Source organism: Penicillium soppii, assembly GCF_028829465.1.
Source record: "Penicillium soppii strain IBT 18220 chromosome Unknown utg000001l, whole genome shotgun sequence".
NCBI lineage: Eukaryota > Fungi > Ascomycota > Eurotiomycetes > Eurotiales > Aspergillaceae > Penicillium > Penicillium soppii.
In genome coordinates, this window is record NW_026643231.1 from 2,428,607 (window position 1) to 2,450,977 (window position 22,371).

At 48.0% G+C, this 22,371-nt stretch overlaps 9 protein-coding genes across 9 annotated transcripts; 4 read left to right on the forward strand and 5 right to left on the reverse strand.

Moving 5' to 3' along the window:
- Positions 1–1,201: 1,201 nt before the first annotated feature.
- Positions 1,202–3,322, forward strand: N7529_000916 (putative serine-rich protein; the record flags this gene model as incomplete). The annotated part of the gene is made up of 1 exon (XM_057236447.1): positions 1,202–3,322. The coding sequence occupies one exon, from the start codon at positions 1,202–1,204 to the stop codon at positions 3,320–3,322; it is 2,121 nt and encodes a 706-aa protein (XP_057103250.1).
- Positions 3,323–4,986: 1,664 nt separating this feature from the next.
- On the forward strand, positions 4,987–7,855 carry N7529_000917 (OPT family oligopeptide transporter; the record flags this gene model as incomplete). Its single annotated transcript, XM_057236448.1, has 7 exons — positions 4,987–5,277; positions 5,345–5,826; positions 6,195–6,251; positions 6,449–6,854; positions 6,917–7,094; positions 7,152–7,441; positions 7,529–7,855. 7 exons carry the CDS (start codon positions 4,987–4,989, stop codon positions 7,853–7,855), a joined length of 2,031 nt encoding a protein of 676 aa, XP_057103251.1.
- Positions 7,856–9,588: 1,733 nt separating this feature from the next.
- On the forward strand, positions 9,589–9,789 carry N7529_000918 (uncharacterized protein; the record flags this gene model as incomplete). The annotated part of the gene is made up of 1 exon (XM_057236449.1): positions 9,589–9,789. One exon carries the CDS (start codon positions 9,589–9,591, stop codon positions 9,787–9,789), a length of 201 nt encoding a protein of 66 aa, XP_057103252.1.
- A 1,017-nt stretch (positions 9,790–10,806) lies between these two features.
- Positions 10,807–12,608, forward strand: N7529_000919 (uncharacterized protein; the record flags this gene model as incomplete). The annotated part of the gene is made up of 6 exons (XM_057236450.1): positions 10,807–10,982; positions 11,408–11,804; positions 11,871–11,964; positions 12,053–12,121; positions 12,190–12,420; positions 12,517–12,608. The coding sequence occupies 6 exons, from the start codon at positions 10,807–10,809 to the stop codon at positions 12,606–12,608; spliced, it is 1,059 nt and encodes a 352-aa protein (XP_057103253.1).
- Positions 12,609–12,914: 306 nt separating this feature from the next.
- Positions 12,915–13,652, reverse strand: N7529_000920 (uncharacterized protein; the record flags this gene model as incomplete). The annotated part of the gene is made up of 1 exon (XM_057236451.1): positions 12,915–13,652. One exon carries the CDS (start codon positions 13,650–13,652, stop codon positions 12,915–12,917), a length of 738 nt encoding a protein of 245 aa, XP_057103254.1.
- A 162-nt stretch (positions 13,653–13,814) lies between these two features.
- On the reverse strand, positions 13,815–14,534 carry N7529_000921 (serine hydrolase domain-containing protein; the record flags this gene model as incomplete). Its single annotated transcript, XM_057236452.1, has 1 exon — positions 13,815–14,534. One exon carries the CDS (start codon positions 14,532–14,534, stop codon positions 13,815–13,817), a length of 720 nt encoding a protein of 239 aa, XP_057103255.1.
- A 655-nt stretch (positions 14,535–15,189) lies between these two features.
- On the reverse strand, positions 15,190–15,483 carry N7529_000922 (uncharacterized protein; the record flags this gene model as incomplete). Its single annotated transcript, XM_057236453.1, has 1 exon — positions 15,190–15,483. The coding sequence occupies one exon, from the start codon at positions 15,481–15,483 to the stop codon at positions 15,190–15,192; it is 294 nt and encodes a 97-aa protein (XP_057103256.1).
- Positions 15,484–18,553: 3,070 nt separating this feature from the next.
- N7529_000923 (uncharacterized protein) lies at positions 18,554–19,557 on the reverse strand (the record flags this gene model as incomplete). Its single annotated transcript, XM_057236454.1, has 3 exons — positions 18,554–18,785; positions 18,850–19,431; positions 19,508–19,557. 3 exons carry the CDS (start codon positions 19,555–19,557, stop codon positions 18,554–18,556), a joined length of 864 nt encoding a protein of 287 aa, XP_057103257.1.
- Positions 19,558–20,121: 564 nt separating this feature from the next.
- On the reverse strand, positions 20,122–22,026 carry N7529_000924 (GMC family oxidoreductase; the record flags this gene model as incomplete). Its single annotated transcript, XM_057236455.1, has 2 exons — positions 20,122–21,735; positions 21,784–22,026. 2 exons carry the CDS (start codon positions 22,024–22,026, stop codon positions 20,122–20,124), a joined length of 1,857 nt encoding a protein of 618 aa, XP_057103258.1.
- Positions 22,027–22,371: the final 345 nt, after the last annotated feature.

Here is a 22,371-nt window from a genome sequence, read left to right on the forward strand (position 1 = left end):
ATGACAGGTATCAAATTCAAAATCCTTAATCTTGTTGGTTGTTTTTCTTTGTATACTTCACATTGTTAGCATTACTACGAAGTACTGTCAAGAGTCCGCTTACCCTCTCTATTAATAGTCGAATCAGTTCCATTTCAAAGCCGAAACCTACTCCGAACTGGTGGACCGAGCGCCTCGAATTAGGATGTGATCTCTCTCCCTTGAAATCCAATTTTCATTTTAAACTGTGCGTCCATGCGAGGGGACTAAGACATCGTGAGGTTAATTCTCCGATTGACACGAGTCCTGCAAGAGTCAAACATTATTGAAATGATTGGCAATGAGCACCATTATTATTGCTATAACGTCATGCCAGGGTCAGAAAATGACGCTAGACTGGAAGGATTAATCTTACTATTGTAGGACTAGTTCAAGATCAAGGATCAAGGACAACGCATGCATGCCCCACTGTAGAGACTGAATATGGGAGTTTTTTTGGATCAGTACTAAGCCTTGAGAGAGTTGAGAGTAATTTTGTGGAGAGAAAATTAAAGATAGTAAAGTAATCTAGATCCGGCAGAATAATATAGTATCTAGTGCAACGGGAATCTTTGTTAACCTTGGTTGACAAAAAAGGGGAAATAATTAATTGTCCAGTCAGAGGGATCCTTTTTTATCGAAATTCGACCAATCGTTCATAGCCACCGAAAATGTCAACGTTCGTACCATGCAGGCTGCATCGCCCCCTGGAGTCTGGATTTGGCGGTGATAAGCGCTTCTTACTGCTCCTCACCGCTGGACGACAAAATTCCTCAACCCCTTCTGTCTCACGTTGCGTTCTTCTCGTTACTTCTCATCCTGTGCTTTTTTTTTGCTTTGCTTTAATGACTATTGTCCGCTGGTCGCTTTTGTCACTTTTGTCACTCTTTTGATGGCTTTGCACGTTTGAAACGTACTAATTTCCATTCTGACGACTTTGCTCGTCTACCACACTCTTTTGATGAATCTCGGCCTATAGACTCTTTTTTATCGATATCCCCAAGGTACCACATTCCTTACATCGAAATCCGCGATCCAATTCAGGAAAAGAAAAACAGTTGTTACTCCGCCATTCGTTATTGTTGTTTATTGCTCGTGTTACAGTCAAGTCAACCTTCGCCTTTGATTTTTTTACCCTTCTCGATCCAACGCCTTTTTGTTCGGATCAATGCTATAGTGTGTCATGTCTTTCCCCCGACCGAGCTCGCCGCGCGCGCGTAGAGCATTGGAAGAGCGGACTTCCGCCCACACAAATGAAAGATTCCCAGGCCAGTCATTGCGGATGGTTTCGGCAGACCAGGAAGAGGTGGATATGTATACCGCCACGCCTTTTCCGACCAAGCCAGAACAGATCTTGCTGCCTCTTCCCGGCAAAGGTCAACAACAGTATATCTCAGACACCGGTTTCAGCTATTCAGATCACATAGGACAACAGTCCTCGTCAACTTATTCTTCACCCACTTTCAGTCAAGCTGCACCGGCCAGTCCGCGCGATCTCTCCATTGGCGAGGGCTGGGATGTATCGTCCACTGTTGATGCCGGCAACTCGCCGCCACAGATGTGGGATGATGACCCAACCTCTAGCAAGTCGTCGCTACCAGACCTTTCTTCGGGAAAAGCACCAGATTATGGACCCGAGAGTTCGGATGCCGAGTTCTCAGATGAGGAGATGATTGTTTTACCGACTGCCACGCCAACTATCAAAGCAGTCCTCTCATTGGCATCCATGTCGCCAAAGTCGTCTGACGAGTCTCTAGTTTCCAGCCCCAATCTCGAGCAGTTTGGAACTCCGTCAAGTCCCAACTTTGTGACGTTGGATAACTCTAGCATGCACTTCCCTCGTCCTCCCACTGCATCATCAGAGACAGACCCACGAACAAACTCGCTTTCTTCGTTCAATTCCCGGGGAACAGTTGTGAGACATCCCGGTGCCACCCCCTGGTTCCAGACAACATTCCAGACAGTTTCGTCTGAACGATTGAGCTATCGCACCCCGTCTTACGGCTCTAGCCCGCCTGTTCAATCTGTGGCATCCTTCCGGTCGTCATCAAGGGCCCCCTCAGGTAGCCGCTCACGATCTGCAACATCTTCCTCACGCAGCCTGCGCTCCGCTTCTGACCTACAGGCCGCCATCGACAGTGGCGTGCCCATTCAATATCCCCGTATTCGCGCACCGTCATCCTCAAGCTCTCGTGCGGACACATCGGTATCAGAGCGTGACTTCAGCCCTGGCCCAGCATCTGGTCGCTGCAACCCTCACTTGGCATCCGGCCGATGGAACCCCCACCTGTCAACTGTGTCATCTATCTGGTCCGCGGATGAACTGACCAACCTCTCTGCCCAAGCCGACCACCGCTCAGACTCTGATAACTCAATCGCAGAGCCGACTCCACCGCCGCAAGCAGCTCTCAAAAAAGAACCCACCAGATCCTCCGTGTGGCTCGTCGACAGCTCCAACGACAGTGAAGATGAGTGTCTCGACAGCTTAGCCAAGCTACCTTCGCGCCCAATGTTTGCTCAAAGTCTGTCCTCCGGCTCCAAGCGAAGCAACAGCACCCGCAGCAACCGCCCAGGAACCGGATCCAGCACAATCCTCAATATCCTGCCTACCTGGGCGAAGGTGTACTACCTGCGTGAGCCAATGGGCCTGAACCCCACATTGTCCATTATAGACGGCAGCCGACCACCCTCAACCCGGACCGGAACCTCAAACTCAAGTGTCTTCAACCTGGTCCCAGGTCCCCTTAATATCCCACGTCCCCGCTCCCCAGAACGCCCCGTCTCCCCCCAGCGCCAACAACGCCGTTTAGAAAGCGACCCGCGTGATCCACGCGCCCACTGGGTCCCCTCTCCCCAACCCTCAGACGGCCAGTTCAGTGGGGCGCACCTCCACCGCCTGCGCCACAGCTGGTCTCCCCATCTCCTGCCAGACAGACGAGTCCTCCAACACTCGAAGTCAGGCTGGCGCGCACCATCTCTGGACTCACGCAACGAGCCAGTGTTTGGTCGGCGCAACATCCAAGTCTATTCGTTCTGCTTTGGGTTCATCTTCCCGCTTGCTTGGTGCATCGCGGCGTTCTTGCCTCTACCGCCTAGGCCCAAGATGTCTCCAGAGATGATCGAGCATGAGGCCGATTGCGATGTTGAGGTGGCGCTCGAGGCGCAGTGCATGAATCTCCAACAGCGTCGACATGACAACGCACGCTGGTGGCGGAACCTCAATCGGTGGATGATCTCCCTTGGGGTTGTTATTATTGTCATCATTATCACGCTCGCTGCTATCGGGACTACAACTGGGTTCTGACGTTTTTGCTCCTTCTGCCCTTGACGATCTTTCATTTACGCTGTTACGACACACACACTTTCTTTCTTATTATTATTTTTTCTACCCTTCAGGTCTCTTCACCCTTCACCAGTCGACTGGCTTCATTCTCATTCTCATTCCCTCTCCCTGCTGGTCACATCTCACCGATACAGATACGTTCTCCCGCTGTGCTCGATCCTTGATTCTGGGTTCAGTCTCCTCCCCTATCTATTATCTCCTTTCCCCTCATATGCTGTCGCATATCCTTTAACTTCTTACCTATACTTATATTCTATTCTTTGCTTCATTGCATATTTTCAACGATTACACGATTCAACGCACATAATATCCCATTCTGTTTCACATCTTTTACCTCTGACATTCTTGCGTGGAAATTGTGTTTTTGCATGGCGCGTCAGCATTTGCATGCTTTGTTAGCCGTCCGTGTGATGGATATACGCTTCGGCCGTCACTTTGGCTGCGGTATTATCTGGCCTTGACTTTGATTTTGTTTCCTCGGACGTCGCTTATTCTCTTCTCTTCGGTGTAATTTTGTGTTATACCACAAAACATTAATTTCACTTGACAATCCAATGTCTTGATTTGTTTTCTTCTGCCTTTAGATCGCTCCGTCTAAGTCAAATGCGAGACCCGTGGGTTTAGTATCCTGTCTTTTCGAAATTTCCAAGATTCAGGATGAGAAAAGGGTTTTAGTAGTTTGCGTTAGTGATGCCCAGATATTGATGCGGCATTGTAACAAGTTGGCATTGTACTAAATTGACAATGGACGCAGCAAAATTGATGAAATCGAAGGGAATCAACAAAGGCTACTAAAATCTCCTGCCGACTTGTACCTTATTTACCGATCTACTTTGTGCGATGAGTTCAGAGCCATGCATGATCAAACAATTCACTATGCTCAATTGTCTAAGGAATATTTGAATTATTTGTTTGAGACAGTTACTTAATTTCCTTAAAGAGTATCAAAACACTCCTAACCTTGATCATCCGATATCACCTATCATTAATGGATTGCGTGGCAGTTGTAGAATTTAGCCGGGTCCACACATCTATGATCTTTCTCATGTTTTTGAGCAGGATATCTTTTGCAAGCTCAAAGACTGGAGGCTTTCAATATCAAAAATGCACAAGGAACATTGGGGAATAGATGACACTAATGAAGACATGACAAAGGCCGATAGAAAAGAGTGAAAATGTTATATATTAAACGGCTGAGAGGCAAATCGGGCAAGCAACCATTGATTGTAACATTGCACAGTACCAGCAGAGAAGATGCAGGTTCTTGCATGGCAGCATACTGATACAGACGTTACTCAAGCGGAGTTTGCTGGAGTTTCGGGCAATATGTCGTTGGGACCATTTTGAGACTACACGAATCAACGCCCCGCAATCAACCGATGAGAATGAGCAATTGAAAGAAAAAGAACAAGACCGACAAAAAAGGGCATATCGCATTAATGTCGCATTAATGTGCTAGAGTCGAAGTTAGAAGGAGAGTGCGCGTGTTGGAAGAGCGTCGGTTGTTGGCCTGAGGCTCCTCGTATGTTTTGGCAGGAGCTCTATATTTCGAAAGCTTCCTATTTCTTTCACTTCCTCGAGTCTTCAGTTACTCCGACATTATTATCACCTCTTCATCTGTCAACATGTCACCACATGTCCCCGAAGTCCTTGTCGAGGCGAGTGAGGTCTCGACCTCCAGCCAGGAAGTCGTGGATGAACAGTCCGGTATTGCTGTGCTTGCAACCAAGGATGAGAATGAATCAGGCGACTATAAACTTGACAGCGATCCAGACGTGGTCTTAGTCACTGGTGCTGATGCGGCTCTTCGTCTACCGCCACTGCGAGATGACTTCGATAAGGCCTTGACCTTTCGTAGCATCATACTTGCTTCTGGTCTTGCCTGCTTTCAGGCTGTCATGACCCAGATTTACTCGGTATTTTGTTCGATACCTCTTAAACTTTCTTTCTATTTCGAGACATCACTGACAATCAACGCTTCAGTTCAAACCCACCCAGGTTTCCATCCAGGGAACGTTTCTCGTACTCATTTCTTACTTTATCGGCAATGCCTGGGCTATGCTCCTTCCGCGAGGTGACAAACTCGAATCTCGATGGAGAGAACGCGGTGGTCAGGGCAAGCTGCCTTGGTGGATTACAGTAATGAAGTTTGTGAATCATGGTCCATGGAGCTTGAAGGAACATTCGATTTGCTCGATCACGGCCAATTCTGCTTCGAATGCTGGTGCTGTATGCACCGTCTTTGCAGCACAGAATTTGTTTTATGATCTTCCTCTGAATGCCGCTACTGTGATATTGGTAACTATCTCAATCGGCCTCTTTGGCTACGGAATTTGCGGAATGATGCGTCCAGTTGCCGTCTGGCATATTAAAGCGGTCTACTGGATCAATTTACCGATGGTAAAGACCCTTCAGGGACTTCACTGGCAGCAAGTGAAAGATTCAAAGCCCCTCCGATACTTCTGGTATGCATTCAGTGGCATGTCTCTGTACGAGATAGTCCCGGTCTAGGTTTCCCCCTGGTTGAATTCCGTCTCCATTCCGGTAAGTGTCTTACATTCGTTTCTTGCTGGAAGAAGGTATAAACAGATGGATGCCCAGACCTCCCGCTTGGCTTTCTCGTGGATATTGTAAAGGTTATACATGACAGAAGCTTTTATGGAGGAAAATGGATCAGTTATAACTTTTAGTTTTTCACTCTTCCTCCATTCTTTGGTTCTCCACGGCTGCCCAAAGCTTTATCTGGGAAAATGAACTGAGATTGATTTCTATAGTGTCTGGCTGCCCAAAAGGCCACTGGTGAAACTGGAACTGTACTCACTAATTTGTTCAGTGGTGCGACTTCTAATGAAGGTCTTGGGCTATTCGGTCTTTCTTTTGACTGGCAAATGTGAGTTTGAAGGCTCTGATAGAGGAGCTAAAGGAAGAAGATGACTTATAAAAACAGATCACATCTGGGGCAACCTCTGCTCCTCTCAAGCTACAACTCCATACGGCCTTTGGGACCCTTGTGTGTTTGATTGCCATGCTGGGAGTCTATTACGGCAATGCGTGGAATTCAAGATCCCTCCCCTTCATGTCATCCAGACTTCTCACGGCTAATGGTACTTCATACCCTTTGGGCAAAGTGTTCCCAGGCGGTGTCCTCGACGAGGCTGCCTTGGCTGAGCATGGCCTGCCTCGACTCACTGGAACGTTTGCTTATGCGATGCTAATGGCTAATGCTGCAATCGGAGCCCTGATTGTCCATTGCATTCTTTTCTGGGGTAAGGATATCCTGCGAGCTTACCAAAGCGCAAGGCAGGGGAGATATGACGATCGCCATCATCAGCATATGGCCACACACTATCAAGAAACTCCCTGGTGGTGGTATGTCTTCATTCTCGTCGGTAGCTTTGTCCTAGGAGTTGTTGTGATTGTGAAAGAGAAGCTTACTTTGCCGATATGGGCATACGTTGTGGCCCTCATTTGCGGATGCATCGTCACGCCTTTTGTAAGTACAAGAGCGTTGGGGGTGATAGCCCATGAGTAATGCTGACAAGGAACGCGCAATAGACCACAATCCTTTTCTCTCGATTTGGTAATGGTATTGCTACTAACAATTTGTCGAAGATGTTGGCTGGCCTTATGGTTCCCAGGCATCCAATCGGAAACATGTACTTTGCAGCTTGGTCTCATAGTGTTGCCAATAATGCAGTTCTTCTTTCAGGGGATCTGAAGATGGGCGAATACCGTCAGTGTTTCTCACTGTCTACCGTCTAAAAATTGCAGCAGCTGACTTGATTTTTAGTGAAAATCCCTCCCCGCATCATTTTTTTGACGCAGGTCTATGGTACAATGCTGGGTGCATTCATAAACTACGTCATTATGATCTCCATCGTGACGGACAATCGCGATCTTCTCGTGGGAGGCAACGGAAACAACGCCTGGAGTGGTGCGTCTGTCCAAGCGTACAATACTAATGCGGCATCATGGGCTCTGTCTCCCTATATTTACAGAGTGGGCACCCCATATGGTCTGATCCCGATTGGTCTCGTCATTGGTGCCGGTGCAGTTATCCTCCACCGCATTGTGTATTATGTGAGTAGTTCCAGAGAAGCCCGGTGATATGGTCATCCTTCATGGCTGTCAAAGCTAATTCCAGTTTCACGTTCAGTTCATCCCCAGGATCCGAGGTTTCAACCTGACAGAAATCAATCTGCCACAGTTTATCCAATATGTGGAATGGTGCCATACAACACACCTCAAACCTGCGTCATCTTCAGTCAGATTATCGGCGGATTCTATGCTCAATACTATCTCCGAAACTACAAGCAGCGGATCTTCAAGGAATTTTCATACCTGGTGACGGCAGCCTTCGATGGTGCCGCTCTGACTGTTATGTTTATCCTTTCGTTTGCTGTTCTCGGAGCTGGTGGACCACAACACCCCTTCCCAACCTGGTGGGGGAACAACGCGGATGGAAACTATGACTGGTGTCCTGTTAAGGAGTGAGACGACCGAGTGGTGATGATGACAAGAGCTGGCCACATTGCAAGCGTGCTCGATATCGGTTGATATTGAGCTTGGCGGAAGCAAGATATATGTTCTTATCCAGCATTTCTTTATCTTGGTGACATCTTTTTGTCAATATTAACAAGTATGATAATACAAGCTTGTATTTGCTTTCCAAATTTGCTACATTAACTAAAAGTCCGGACTTGTATAATTCCTTCAACACATACATTAGATCAGGGCCTAAATACAATGATCTTTCCTTTCTAAGAGACTGATAGACAAAAGGAGGGATTTACAAGATGAACAATAGTTGGTATGTAGAGCACGTGAAAAATTATTGAAACTGAAGTTATCTAGGTGTGTTGATATTGAGCATATTAAGCAACAGTACTTTAAAACATTGATGGTTATAGCTGCAGTTCTATACTTTGAGCAACATAGATATAATAATATATTTCTGAACTATATGCACTTGAACAAAATCCATAACCCCATCATCGTACACCGTATTGCGATTTTGGTTAAATAATAATCGTTCCAAGGAGATTGGGTCAGTTTTATCTACTAGGCTAGAATCTTTATTACAGCATGCGACGCGCTCGTCTCGACAAAGGGGTGCCCAGAAGAGCAACCTCGGGGGCAGCAGAGGGTTAAAGAACAACCAGGCAAAACGAAGGCATCCACTATCAAACATACGCCACGTCGGTCAAAGCGATTACGGGCTCAGTGAGGCCTTAGAGATGATTCTTTTTGTTCGTGTATTTCGATGCAGTTCAATAGATTGATTGTAAGCCTTATTTTGAAAGCATTTCTGGCTAAGATATGATATTAATCCCTGACTATCGTTTTCCTGCTTTGAAAGGCTACGAACAATAACTTGCATTCTGATGGCGTTCAAAGATAAATATTATGGAACGATATTAAGGCAATTGGGTCGAGTCGGGTTACGTAGTAACAATGGCGTTACGAACAGTAGTCTATTATTACGCACGACTAACTGGTCACAGATAGTTTAGATAGAATTGGGAGATACTGTCGACAAAAGAGGGTCGCAATCTCACTTGTGCATCCGAGGAATATTCAGCCACCCCATGTGCCTGATTTCAACCATGATCGTAAGGCTCTCAACGACGTTACTAGTTAACTAACTATTTATCAGGCATTTGACCCTGGCCGCTATGCCCCTTCGCAGGTGCGCCTACGTTTATCATAGCTTCTTACATTTCTTCTTCTGTCCTCCTCCCAGTGAGGCATAGTTGCTATTGATCCGGATCACCGAGCTCCTGAGCCCTGCCACCCCCGCTATCTATTATGCATGACTCGTCGAGAATGCAATCTACGCTGCGGTGCACTCCCTTGGTCCCCTGTTTTACCCCTCATGTCCGACGTGGTGCTCAAGATGACACAATCCCATAGACTGGTCCCCGACCCTGGATTCTAAGCTCACCGCCACGGGGGTCAACGAGCCAGCAGATGATTGACTCCACGCATGCAGGCGCCTTCTCCCGACGCGATTCCAAGGCTATCGCTCGGCTATACGCCTGCTTGGAGCCGAATCACCGAGCAGGAGACATGTCGACCTTGACTAAGGACGCTCAGCCGCAGTTCAGAATCGTAGGTAACCAGGATCGCGGCACTCAGCTTGATCGACCGATTAGAATACTTCGGCCGTAATTTTGCATCAACCGATGGTTGTTCCCTGAGCCAGACTTCGCGAGACCAACTTAGTGATGTATGATTTTGCGACAACCAAAAATTTTCACGACGGTTATATCGAGGCTCTGAAACGGCCTCCAGATCTCAGAAGCCCTAAGGGACGCCGCCGGTTCACATGGAAACGTCTATTCCCCGTCAAGCTAGGCAAATCTATTGCGCAGTCGGATTTGGAGGTCTACGCAGTCCCGAATATTGTTGTCACACTCGGCCTATGATACAACCCCTCGTTGGCTTCATGATTGAATAGCGTGACGTACGAAGATAAGGAACATACTCGACTAAAACAGTGATTAATAACAGTAAGATAATAAGGATGAATCATCAGATTATGGGGCCGAAAAGGGAATCTTGGCAAATTTATGCAATTGCGGTCCCCCGGCCGGGGGACCGCACAAGACCATGGGGGACTGTGGTGCGTTCCGACCTGTTATGAAAAGAGATCAAAGACCGTATGGTCCGGTCATAGTCTTCGAAGTTGGAACCGGAACCGGACCATTCCTAGGTCTACTAGCATCTGCTACCAATGTGGTTACTAGCTTTGCTTTTGTCCAATGAGCCGCCATTTTGCTCCGATGTGCATAGAATCCTGGTTACTTCGCCCTCCATTTGTTTGTTACAGTTGCTGTATTGAAGCGAAAGGAATTGCAAACTGTTATCCCATTCTTGCCGGCGTATCGCTTTCGTAATCTTGACTCTTTGACACTAGCGCCGGTTGCGTTTTTTGACCGTTTGTATCAAACCATGAACAGTAAGGTCGGCCTGTTAAGCTTGATGGCACAGACCCAACCCTCTGCCACGTATACAAGTGTGATAATTTGACAAGGGTCGTACAGTCCGACAAGCCGAAGACGAGGGCAGGTGATAATCATCCGTGGTCACCCTTCGCAGTTCGGACCCAATAGCATCTAAATTCTCCCCTACCTTCATTCCACTATTCGCATTAGAGGTCTCGTCACAGTGCATGGAAAATTGAACATCTCACCCGTTCTAGCAATGTATGTTGTACGCCCCCGTATTTGCACCGCGACACTGCCTTGACAATTAAGCCCCATTCTATGGCCCCCGGATATAAAAAGTTACGTCTCCACATGCATCCGCTTTTTTTATTAATTTCCTCAAAGCATCCTGCCTACAGCCTTCAAACGTTAAGTAGGTCCTGATCCACTGCGAAGCAAGTTTCCCTTAAAACATTCCATCATATCATTCCAAAAGGCTGACTTCTGGCGAAGAAAATGGCATTTCCCGCCCAGACTCCGGAATGGGTTAAGCGAGCTCGGGACGCGAAGCAGAAGGACGGCCGCAACAAACCGTGGGAGAAAACCTTCCGTGGCACGCAGATGGGTCAACAGAAAGGATCCGACATATGCACTTATGATGCCAACTCCGTCCACGATAACGGCGGTGATACGTAAGGAAGAGAGGTAAGAAGTGTATTGACCAGCCGAAATGGGCATTTCTCATACATATTCTACATCCAGTCAAACTATCTGAGAGGAAGCGACTAGTCAATTGGAGGAACCAAGTGCAGAGTGTTCTTTAAGATTGGGTATCATTGTTAATACCTACGCTTGTTACCGTATTGTCTGCGATCACTAGCTAGTTTGAAGTCAAATGACAATGTTTTAATACATAAAAGGGTGGAGATAAGCCCTGGATCATAAAGAGTAGCCGATGTGACAACTACAATGTATTCAGGTTGCAGCGACACAACGTTGATTGGTCCAGGAAAGGGTCAATTCCTGATTGGTTTCGAGTATAACGAGCATGCAAAGACCCAAGAACCCCCATGTCTGGGAATATTACCACCATGAGGCTCTGTAATGATATTTAAAGTCGTCAAGCTGCCAAAGCAGCGGACATCAACTGCAGTACACCCAATATGAGCTCTCTTCTGACTAAATTCCATTATTTATTATGGGATCCGATATACGAGACAGAAAAACCATTTCAGATCTACTCTGACATACCACCAGAAGCCGAGGACAAACGTCAGACGAACTTGAAGTTCGAGCTCGCAGCTGCTGCCGAGACAATCGAGGACGTACGTGGTCGGGAGTCGCTCTTCACACTCGACAGCCATGGATTCCAGTATATCAGGCACCATTCCAACGTTTCGGAATTTGAATTCTATGAGGGGACTGGGGTTGAGGATAAATACCTGCCTGAATGTGAGGAGGTTCTGAAACAGCAGCTGGATGGCGTGGATGAGATTTTGCTGTTCGATTGGAGGGTAAGTGACTCAACCCTGCACCTAGGAAGCCTTTTTTTCTTTTAGCTTATTCTCCTCGAATCTTAGATTCGCCGATCGGAGACTTCTTTGCAACATGGACAGAGAGTCGATTTCAACGATAGGCACACCGTTTTTGGCCCTGTGAAAACACCTCACGTTGGTAAGTGTTTCAATCTTGTTGATAAAGTATTTCCTTCTGTTACATTGATAGATTCACAACTTACTGAGATGTGCTTTCCTCATGCCAGATGCATCGCCTGGCTACGTCGTCGACGTGGTGGAGCGTAACTTCCCAGACCGTGCAGATTTCCTATTGAGTGGGCGAGCCAGATGGATAAAGTAAGGATCTGAATCTCCTCCAGAATACCGCAGCTAATGCCATTAGCCTCTGGCGTCCACTTGGACAAGCCGTCGAATGCTGCCCACTTGCTGTCTCCGATGGAACCACAGTCAGCGAGGCAGGTCTGGTGGAAACTAATCGTGTTCGGCGAGCCCTGGTCAACTCGACGCTTTTTTCGTTGTACCAAGATGGTTAAATGGTACTATATGAGCCAGCAGACTCCTTCAGACCTCTTGATATTCAAGAATTTTGACTCTCAGGAAGGTGTTGCCAGATGTAAGTATCTCCAATCGTGGCTATTAATGAAGTAAAGGTATTACAGATACTAAGTTTACACCGTGATAAATGCTATGCATTCGGCTGTTGAGTCAGCTACAAGTGTGAACAAGAAGCCAAGGGAGAGCATAGAAGTTCGGATGCTGGTTTTCACGTATCCTGAAACTGATGAAACCCGTGAAGAATGAATTTAGGGATGAATATCTGGCTGAGGGATTTGTCGTGGATTTGAGTTTCATGATCTTGTCGAGGCTACGGGCTATAAACTGTTCCCTCCTTTTCAAATTCAATTTATATCTCGTTGAGGGTGATCGAGCCCAAATTACGCTCCCAGCTATTCCTGATATACAATCACATAAGACGGTTTACGTACGTTGCACGACAAAATGAGTCAACAAGAGGCACAATAATCAAAAATTTTGCTCAACCTTGCGCTAAAAGCTTTTTTGCTGTAAGAATCTGGACACTTAAATGATTGCACAATGTGGTGTTGCTTAAACTGCCCTTAGAGGTTGCTGCGCCTCACTTTCAGGCGCTCTAGCTCCGCCAAGCTTGTGAAAGTATTGTTCTTCGATGGGCAGACCCGGCTCATGAGGCCACAAGAGTCCTTCTACGGCTCCATCCGCACCGCTTTGGAAGATGAGAGTGTATACCTCCTTGCCGGCATACGGGAACCGAGCCCGTTTGACGATATGGTCTCGGGAAGACAGCCATATAAAGGTGTTATGCTGATAATGACGCAGATCCCACACTTGAGAATCCAGGCCCTGGAATGCGACTTGAAGCGTGGAGCCATCTTTCTTTCTAATTTCCACGATGAATTCGTGTCCAGTGTTGATGTACCGCCCAACAAAGTCATCTAGCAAATGCGTGGGAGGGGCATTGGGCTCTCGATCCTGCTCGAGACTATCCTCCATCTTCGGAATACCGGCAATGGCATTTTTAGCCGCCTCAGTGGCAAGATGAACAAAATCAGTTGGATTTGCACTTTCCACCATGGTCTCTACTAAGAGCTCGTTGATCCAGCCAGCTGGATCCGCGAGTCCGATCGAGTTTGTCAGAACAACGATGCTGATGTCCGCTTCAGGAAGCATAGTGAAAAAGGAAGTGTATCCTGCTTGACTGCCACCATGAAAGGTAACAAGCCGGGCATTGCAGTCCGGCCCAGGCGTGATCACCGGGAGCTTGGTATACAGGGCGTTACTACCGCCTCCAATGGTGCCCGGGAGCATTGTTCGCATCAGTCCCAGACCGTAGGACTTATCGAGGAACGGATTTCCCCGAAATATGTGGCCAGAGAATTGCTTGGGGACGTTCTTCGGAGGGGATGGCTGATCTCCTTTCCGAGCAGCCAGAAGTGCGCTGGAGAACTTGAGCAGATCGTTCACGGAGCTTTAGATCCCTTGTGCGGCGGTCATGATCGTGTCATCTTGGATTGGAGGGGGCGGGAGAGGGTAAAATGACTTGTCATCTAGCGCGGCATAGTGCTTAGCGAAATTATCTGAATCTTGACAAGTATGCTTGGTCGTAGTGCGCTCCATTTGCAGTGGGCCAAAAATGCGAGATTGGAGAAAATCCCCATATGTCACGCCAGTGAGGCGTTCGATGACTTCTCCGATTAGGGTGTATCCCCAGTTGCTATACCCGAAAGCATTTCGAAATGGGCTTGTTTGCTTCAACGCATTGATTGACGACACGGTTTGACTTTTATCCAGCATCAACACGCCATCCGAGCCGAACCACCAATTATTTGATTTTTCCAGTCCGGTCCGGTGAAGAAGGAGGTCTATAATGGTGAGCTGCCCGGTGACGGTCTTGTCGGCGGTGTTAAGCTCAGGAATGATGCTGACAATGGGCGTGGTCCAATTCAGCTTCCCCTCGTCGACGAGCATCCCGATCGCGCTCGCGGTGAAGATCTTGCTGATAGAACCGATACCATATAAGGTGTCTGAATCTGGTTCAATGGATTCTTCCATGTCGCGAAACCCGATATTGTCCCGGAACACGATCTGACCCTGGTACGCAACGCCAAAGGAGGCACTCGGGACGCCGGCCACATTACAGATCTCGCGGATGACCGGGCGCAGGGCCGACAGTCGCTGGGCGATTTCCATTCTCACTGCGTGCAAAAGCAGAACGTACGCTCTTCCAGAGGTATGAATGAGTATGAGATAGTATATTTTATGGACAGCAGAGTTGCAAGTGAAAGGTAGACATTTCACAATCGTTCTCAATCCCAGCCATACCCAGATGATCAATACACACTAGTTGGTTTCGTAACGCGCTAACGCGCGAGTCATTACAGCAGCAGTGAGGGGAATGTTAGGCAGGACTTTAGACAATTTAGGCAGTCACGGTGCATATCCGAGGTGCCTTACAGGGGGCTTGTGTATGTTTGCCGGGGTGAGGGAAGGACGCGTGCTACACAATACAGAGGGGGAAAGAGTGGATGTCACTGCCTGAAAATCACTTCTTATGACCATCAGGTGGGCACCTGCATGCAACCAATGGCATCCTTGTCATTGGTATTCTCTACAGTCACTACGCAGAAATATTCGTACGTTCCCTCTAGGGCAATACATACTAAATAACCTATTTGGGCGAAGACATTTTTTGAAAATGGCATTGACATAGAAGGTTAGGTCATTTATCTTATAACGAATATTGCAGATTTCTGTCGCATAAATTGATTGACTTGTGTATATATCCCCCTAGAAGGATTGTACAAATATCTCCGAGGTCTGTGGTAGAACTGTAGGTTCTACTGACTCATGCAATCTCGGGGATGCGCCTGGCCCCTCTCCGTTCACCACGCTTGGCGCGCATGTCATTTAGGGCGAATACAAGTTCGCGAAGTAGCAGCCCAACAAACAATCCCAGCAGCCCAAGACAGACAGCCACAGCGGAAACCAGAGTGAACACCGAAAACCCCCGACAGGCCACGGTGAACGCCTCCCAAGGCTGTGCATGAGGGACGGACTCAGCCGCCAACACCACCTGCATGGCGCTGAGGGCAACGCTGTAGAAAGCAAAGACGATGGCGACCGGGGCATACAGGCGCATAAAGTATGCTCCGTATTCCCCATATGCCTTGTGGAAATGAAATCTTCGAAGAACTAGTTTCGCCCAAAGATTGAGCCGCGAGAGACGGAGTTCATAGTGAGCGCTAAATATAGCGGTTGATATATGCTTTAGCTAATCACATCAATCAACAACCATTATTGTACATAATTGATCTTCATAAAAGCCCATTATGACCTATCATATCGTCACCCTGCTTAGCGGATCGTCTTGCTTTTATTACAGCGTTTGGGAGTAGACAGAATGTCACTTCAATAGCGGAGAAGGTACACCTAAGTCCTTCGCGCTGGTCGTGTCATGAGCGCCGCGGTTACCCCAGCTCAATTAGCACCGAGCTTTTAGGGGTTAAACAAAGATAACTACGTCATATATACCGTAAAAGCAGCTTCCATGAGCTATATAGCCCCTAGGAACCCCGATGTAGCTTCTGGGACCATTTACAATCAGCTCGGGGAACCAAATTCGTGTTCCTATAGACAGCTCTGCCAAATGCTGGAGGCATGGGTGCGGTTCCTGGGGCTATAGCTTGAACTTCGGAGAGTAATCGAATGAGTCATAATTGTGCGCAGGTGTGATGAAAGTGTCATGTGAGGACTTTGCTCCATCCCGAGAGGAAGAAAATTGACCCTAGGACCCATAAGTAGGGACGGAAAAGTGCAAAAGCGCCCAGATCCAGTTCCTTATTCATGCAGGAACATAGATTGAAGATTCCAAGGGTAGATCTTGGTTTCCTAGAAACACGAAATATTCCAGGAGCTTAAATGTAGCTCCCAGGCGATGCACAGCTCATAGAATTTCCTTCGAGGTTTCCAGGGTCAATTTAACAAGTATCATAAGAATCTGTCAAATTCTCTCGACGACCCGCGAGTTGTGTTTTTCCTCTGCCAATAATCTGCGTCTTCACTCCACGCGGCTCTGTTGAAATGAAATCCAAATCTGTATTTCTCTCGTCGCCGCCGCTAGGTATATATGATTAAAAAAAGTACTTCTATATGCCATCCATTCGACTTCTCGGCATTCATCATAACATCCCACATATTTTGGAACTCAGTGGCGCGGGTGAGTATGTCGAGCAGATTCTTCGAGACTTAGAGCAGGTCATGGTGGAAGCGGATGGGTGAACCAACTTGGGTGATAAAAAGAGGTATGACTTCACGGTTGGATGTAACCAATTAAATGTATTCTGTCAAGATGACGCTATGTGTTCTTAAATATTCACATCAGGTGGATCTTCGATTGCTGAAACAACATTTTGGAGATCCTGTAATACCAGCTGACCTAGGGGGGTAGAAAACCCAGATTCTCTATTACCATTATTGAAAATTCAGATACCTGACATTCTTCATCGGACATTTTACTTGATTTCAATTTGTATAGACCCCAAGACAAAATCTATCACTTCCTCTTGGCTTACGGAACAAGCATTTCTTAATGTCCCAAAGATTATGCAGATGTTCTTATTGACAGTCTTTCTTGGTATTATTAAGGAAATGAACACCACGGTTTGTGTCTCGCTGCTGAACAAAGATCTACATACACATCTTAGCTCCTTGTAACTTTCCACACGCCGTGGCATCTCGTCGTCCGGCCGGTGGAAGGCGACTGGTACGTGACGACAAATGGTACCGTCATATGCCCTTTGTTAACGATATGGATGCTTCTTGGCGGCACTAAGGCGCGACAGTGAGTTGGAATGTCAACGAATACATCTCTAACCTCGAGTCTTTTTCACCCTAGTTCCATTCATTCGTTTGTTGGAGTTCAATCTCTATCTTCCACTCAGAGACAAACGGTATCCCGATTTGTACCGCTAACAGATGCTAGTCAACAGATGGAAGGTCTTCTTTTCCGTGGAGCAGAAACTACCTTTTGCTTTGACCGTGCCTTTGATGGATAGAATAACGCTCTTATTCCATTCGTCCATGTGGGTCATAGTCTCCTTGAAGATTCTGACGCCCTCCTGGCGCATTCCGACATCGACTTTGGCTTGGAAAATCTCAACCAAGACACACCCCCTGCAACTTATCCCTTCGGCCAAAACGAGTCAATGACTACATTTTCCAAGTTGGTTAAAAAATCCCCCGGGGATGTGTTCGCAACACAAAAGCATAAACTTCGCTGACACATTTCAGTCTCAATATATTTTTTTAAGGACCACAGCAATAAGAGCATGCTTCATCATGCAGCATTCAATTGATGACTTGGCGAAATTTTAATAGCCTCCCTGCCTGACTGATGGTCGCAGCTCTCACCATATTTATCGCCTCACGTTTGATGGGTCGTTTGACCACGAGGGTGAGGTCAATCCCGACTGCTCCGCGTATTGTGGATGCGGCTCCTACAACTTTGAAAAGAAGTTGCGTATGGTTCGTTTCGTTCGCGGCTTCTTTTTTAGTTTGTTGGCGGTGCGACGAGAGTTTGGTGGTCACTGCGGGGGGGCTTTCAATCTTTTTTGATGTGTTCATATTTTGTTGCATCCCTCCGATTTGCTTTTATCTTCTTGGCCCATTAGGCAGGTGGATGATGAGACGTAGGGCTAAGCAACAAAACATCGAGGCCCCCGAAAGTTAGCTATAAAAGGGTTTGAATTTCGGCCAGAATGAGGTGGTGGTGCATGAATTCACAACAGGGAGCTCTATGTTTACTTATCTAGGTTCACGGGTATATTTTTTCAAAGATAATTCTGTCCGGCGGGGATGGCCAAGATGAATACTTCTCATTTCGAATCAGCTAAGGTAAATTTAGCTAGATTCGACGCCGGAATGACCAGCCGCGGTCTTCCCTCATTATCGGCCGGGTCAACCACCCGTCCATTTAAATAGCAGGGTAGCGTCACCCTCGTGTTGGCATGGTCCTCCTTCCCACCCCAATCCCACCAGTCGACAGTCCCACCATTGTACCGCAGGCAGAAGGTCTCGCCCACGTGCGCATCGCGGGGAACACTCGTCCAGCTCTGTCCCTGGATATACCGTGAAAATTCCCAGGATTCCCCCGGTTGAAGGGTGGTGAAATCGTTGTGCACGCTGACGTTAATGAGCACGTCCGGATCATCTTAGATAGCGTATCCGTCGATAGGCGATTCGGTGTCGATAAATTCAAGATCGGTGCCTTTGCGCCGATAGAGGTGGAAGTCGTCTTTTAAGATCCAGGTGTGAAATATGATCGCCTTAGCCTCCGATGAGATAGAGCGGTGGTAGTGGACTTTTCCAGTGATCTGGAATGGACCCTGGCGATAGATCGTGGGAAAACATTGCAGTTCCACGCTGAGAACTGGGGCTTCGGGTCTACAGTTCCCCTCTGGTTAGATCTCACCACAAGTGGAAAATGCAAAAAGATGAGAGAACGTACACACGATCCCCGCTTCCAACAGGCTCTGGAGACACCTTAGTCTCCGGAAGAGATGGTACACTATCGGCCGAGAGGAGAGTCCGCGCTCCCCCTGGTAATACGATGAGGTCTCTCCCGGACTCTGAACAAGGCCTCAGCTGCTCCTCGAGATGCTGCTTTATCGTCCCCCATTTCCACAGGCTAATCATAGCCCCCGGCCAAAGCAGTTCATAGGTCATTCCTGGCCGGAGCTGTCGTTCCCAATGGTCAGGCAAGCTTGTCCGAAAGGACACCGAATCTCCGGTCTTCAACTCCCAGAGACTCGAAGTCCATGGGAAAATCTGAACCGAATTAGATTGTACTAGGGCCGGGTTATATACAGGATCCGGTGGGATCTCGACCCTCTGCAGCGTGACCCTCTCATTAGCAGATCGGACGTGGCAGAGCAGAATAAATCCGCCAGGCACGAAGCCATCCCCAACGGCGCTCCACTTAAACAGACACGGTCTGCTATCGGAGTCCCTGTGAGTCGGAAGTCGCCGGATGGTGCAGAGGACGCGAGGGGCGTTATAGATCTCCAGCTGCAGACAGGGGACATCCAGCCTAGCGATGGTTAATTTGCAAAACGATATTTTTCGGGATTTTGGGCCGAAAGGAATCAAACGTCGGGAAAACTCACGGTCGGTTGACCCCGGTGATTGTAAGATGGGGGCGGATTTCGTCTTCCATACTGTGGGACGTGGAAGAATCTGGCTCCTAGCGTAGGGAAATAGTGGCAGATTTTGAGCCGGATAAGACGGAGTATATCTACTTCGTACAGTAGTGAAGCACTGATAATCGAACCACAGGATAGCGCATTGCGCTAGTGCACGCAGGTGGCTACAAAGTGAAGGCTTAACCCCGCAGTTTTCCATCTCAAGTAAACAATTTCCGACCATCCCAGCACTACCTACGCACATCAAGCCACGCTCAATTGCAGAACCCATTAGCATAGCATCTGGCCTAGTGGCTACTAACTGCGCTAAGGCTATCCAGGTAGATCCTCCTCTTCGTCTTCCTAGGCTGATGGGCCTTTCCAGACTCAGTTGTCTAAATCTCATGACCCCATGTAGCTGCAGGCACTGCGCCTAGCTGCCTCCATCCAGCGGCAAAAATACGAAGTTTTCCAAATGCGGTAATTGCAAAATTACTAAAGTGGGTGATTGGTTTTGGACTTCATTCAGATATTAAGTTGAATCTGAATTGCATTGATCTCACTGCCACTTTCTTATTCTAAAATTCAACCCCATCGCCTCAAAGCATTGATACATAGGCCCTCTCATTGACAATAATATCAGCAGCTTTCTCTGCGACCGCGAACACAGTCGTCTGGATATTCCCACGTGGAATAAGGGGAAAGATACCAGCATCAACAACGCGAAGGTTAACCGTGCCATAGACCTTCAACTTGAAATCCACCACACCTCCCTTCTCGCGCGGCATCATAGCAGTGGAACCGGCAACATGATAATGAGTCAGGAAGCGCTCACGGAATAACTCACGAGCCTCGCTCAGAGTAGTGTCCTTTGAGGATTTCTGCAAACGCCGACCGTCTGGCTTAAGGAGAGATGCCATTGGCTCAGTCCAAGCCAGAGTTTCTAACCACCGAACGTGGCGAGCATGCAGCTCCATATCCAGCGGATGGGAGAAGAAGCGCGGATCAAATATCGGGTTTGCTTTCGGATCGGCGCAGTCGAGATGCACGTTGCCACGAGAGAATGGGCGGTTCAGAACGGAGACGATGCTCAGGAAATTCTCCGGCTCGGTCATTCCAAAGATTCCCTGCATGCTGGGGCCTTTCTCCGGCAAGGCCTGGAATGGAGCCAGAGTGTACTGGCCAGAAGGCTCATCTGGATCTTCCAGAAGGCGGCGAAGTACCTCATACTGTGCGGCAAGACCCGGTGATAAAGTCTCGTCACTGAGATGCTCATCCACCAGGGTCTGCAACTCACCATCCTGCAGCTCCGGAAGAGTCATATATGCCGAGTGAATCGAGCATAGCCCGAGGGGTCCTGCACCACATTGTTGCCATGCTTCCATGGCCATCTTGGCAATCTCGGGGTCCCGGAGTGCCTCAGCGGTGACTTGGCCATCTGCCGCCTCCCAACTGAATGGGACAAAGCCGTGTTCTTGGAGGTTCTCGCCGACATTCGAATTTTCCACAATAACCTCAATGCCGTGCTTTTCAAGAAGGGTTCTCTCTCCGATTCCGGAAAGCTCTAAGACATGTGGTGTCTTCAGCGCGCCCGCGGCCAAAATGACTTCGTGCTTCGTGGCGACGGTCTTCTGCACTCCATCTTTGCCGACGAACTGAACTCCAGTGGCAATAGCGTCATTTTTTCCATCTGATTCAAGAACGACCTTTTCAACGAGGGCTTCCGTGATGACTCGCAAGTTAGTCCGCTTCTCAACTTCAAGATTATAATATGCCACAGCAGCATGGCTTCGCGTCCTAGCAGTGGGGTGAATACTTCCAGGGTTGCAGAAGGCTCCCTTCGCCACACCCGACATGGGATCACCAGTGATGCGATGATTGAGGTTCTCAAACACTTTAGGCCAAGCGGCATTGAAAGGCGGGAATGGTCCATCGCCGAATGAAACCTGAAGAGGACCGGAGTCGCCTTGAATAGCTGGGTCAATATATTGCAAAGAAAGCTGCTCTCTAACTTCCGCAGATGGGGGCGTAAAAGTCTGCGACTTTCTCAAATAATGCGAAAGGTTGTTCCAGTTCCATCCTTCGTTGCCTAGGTCTTCCCACGAGTTGAGATCGGTTCGACTGGGATAGATCACCATGCCTAAGTTTATGGCCGAAGAACCCCCTAGTGTTCGGCCCCGAGGCTCTGCGAGGCATCGTCCATTGAGATGTTCCTAAACATGTTTGTTAGTTGGCTAAATTCAAACTCCTCTATTGCTTACCTGCGGCAGACTGGTGAAGCACCAGTCGAATTCCGGATCAGAAAAGGTACTTGCTGCAAGGCCAGGAGCTGCAATCCGTGGATCATGGATGCGATTGCTACCTGCCTCGAGCACGAGCACACTGACGACGGGGTCTTCGGTTAACCGACTAGCTACCACCAGCCCAGATGTACCGCCTCCGACAATGATATAGTCATACTGCCCGCGCAGATTGGTGAGTGATGAGGTGTCAATAGATGCCATATTTCGACAAAATTATTTGAACGAGAACAAAATGTAGTCCTATTCTTCAGGAGCGACTAAATAATCAACAGAGGGAAATTATGGAATGCGACGCCAATTACAATTCCCGGGTCTGCGGCCCGCCTAACTGGGGGCCCCCACCGCATGGATGGGATTGAAGCTAGATCGAACGGGAGATATATGAGCCGCCCGGGAGCAAAACCAAGTGGACTGTTCTGCACCACTAGTGGCTTTTACCCAGCAGGCCGATGGGCCTTACTTAAACGGAACCCTATATATTGAGTGACGTTGCTGGTGCATGTTTCTTTTCCCGGCCTACTGAGGACACGAAGGGACATTGCACAA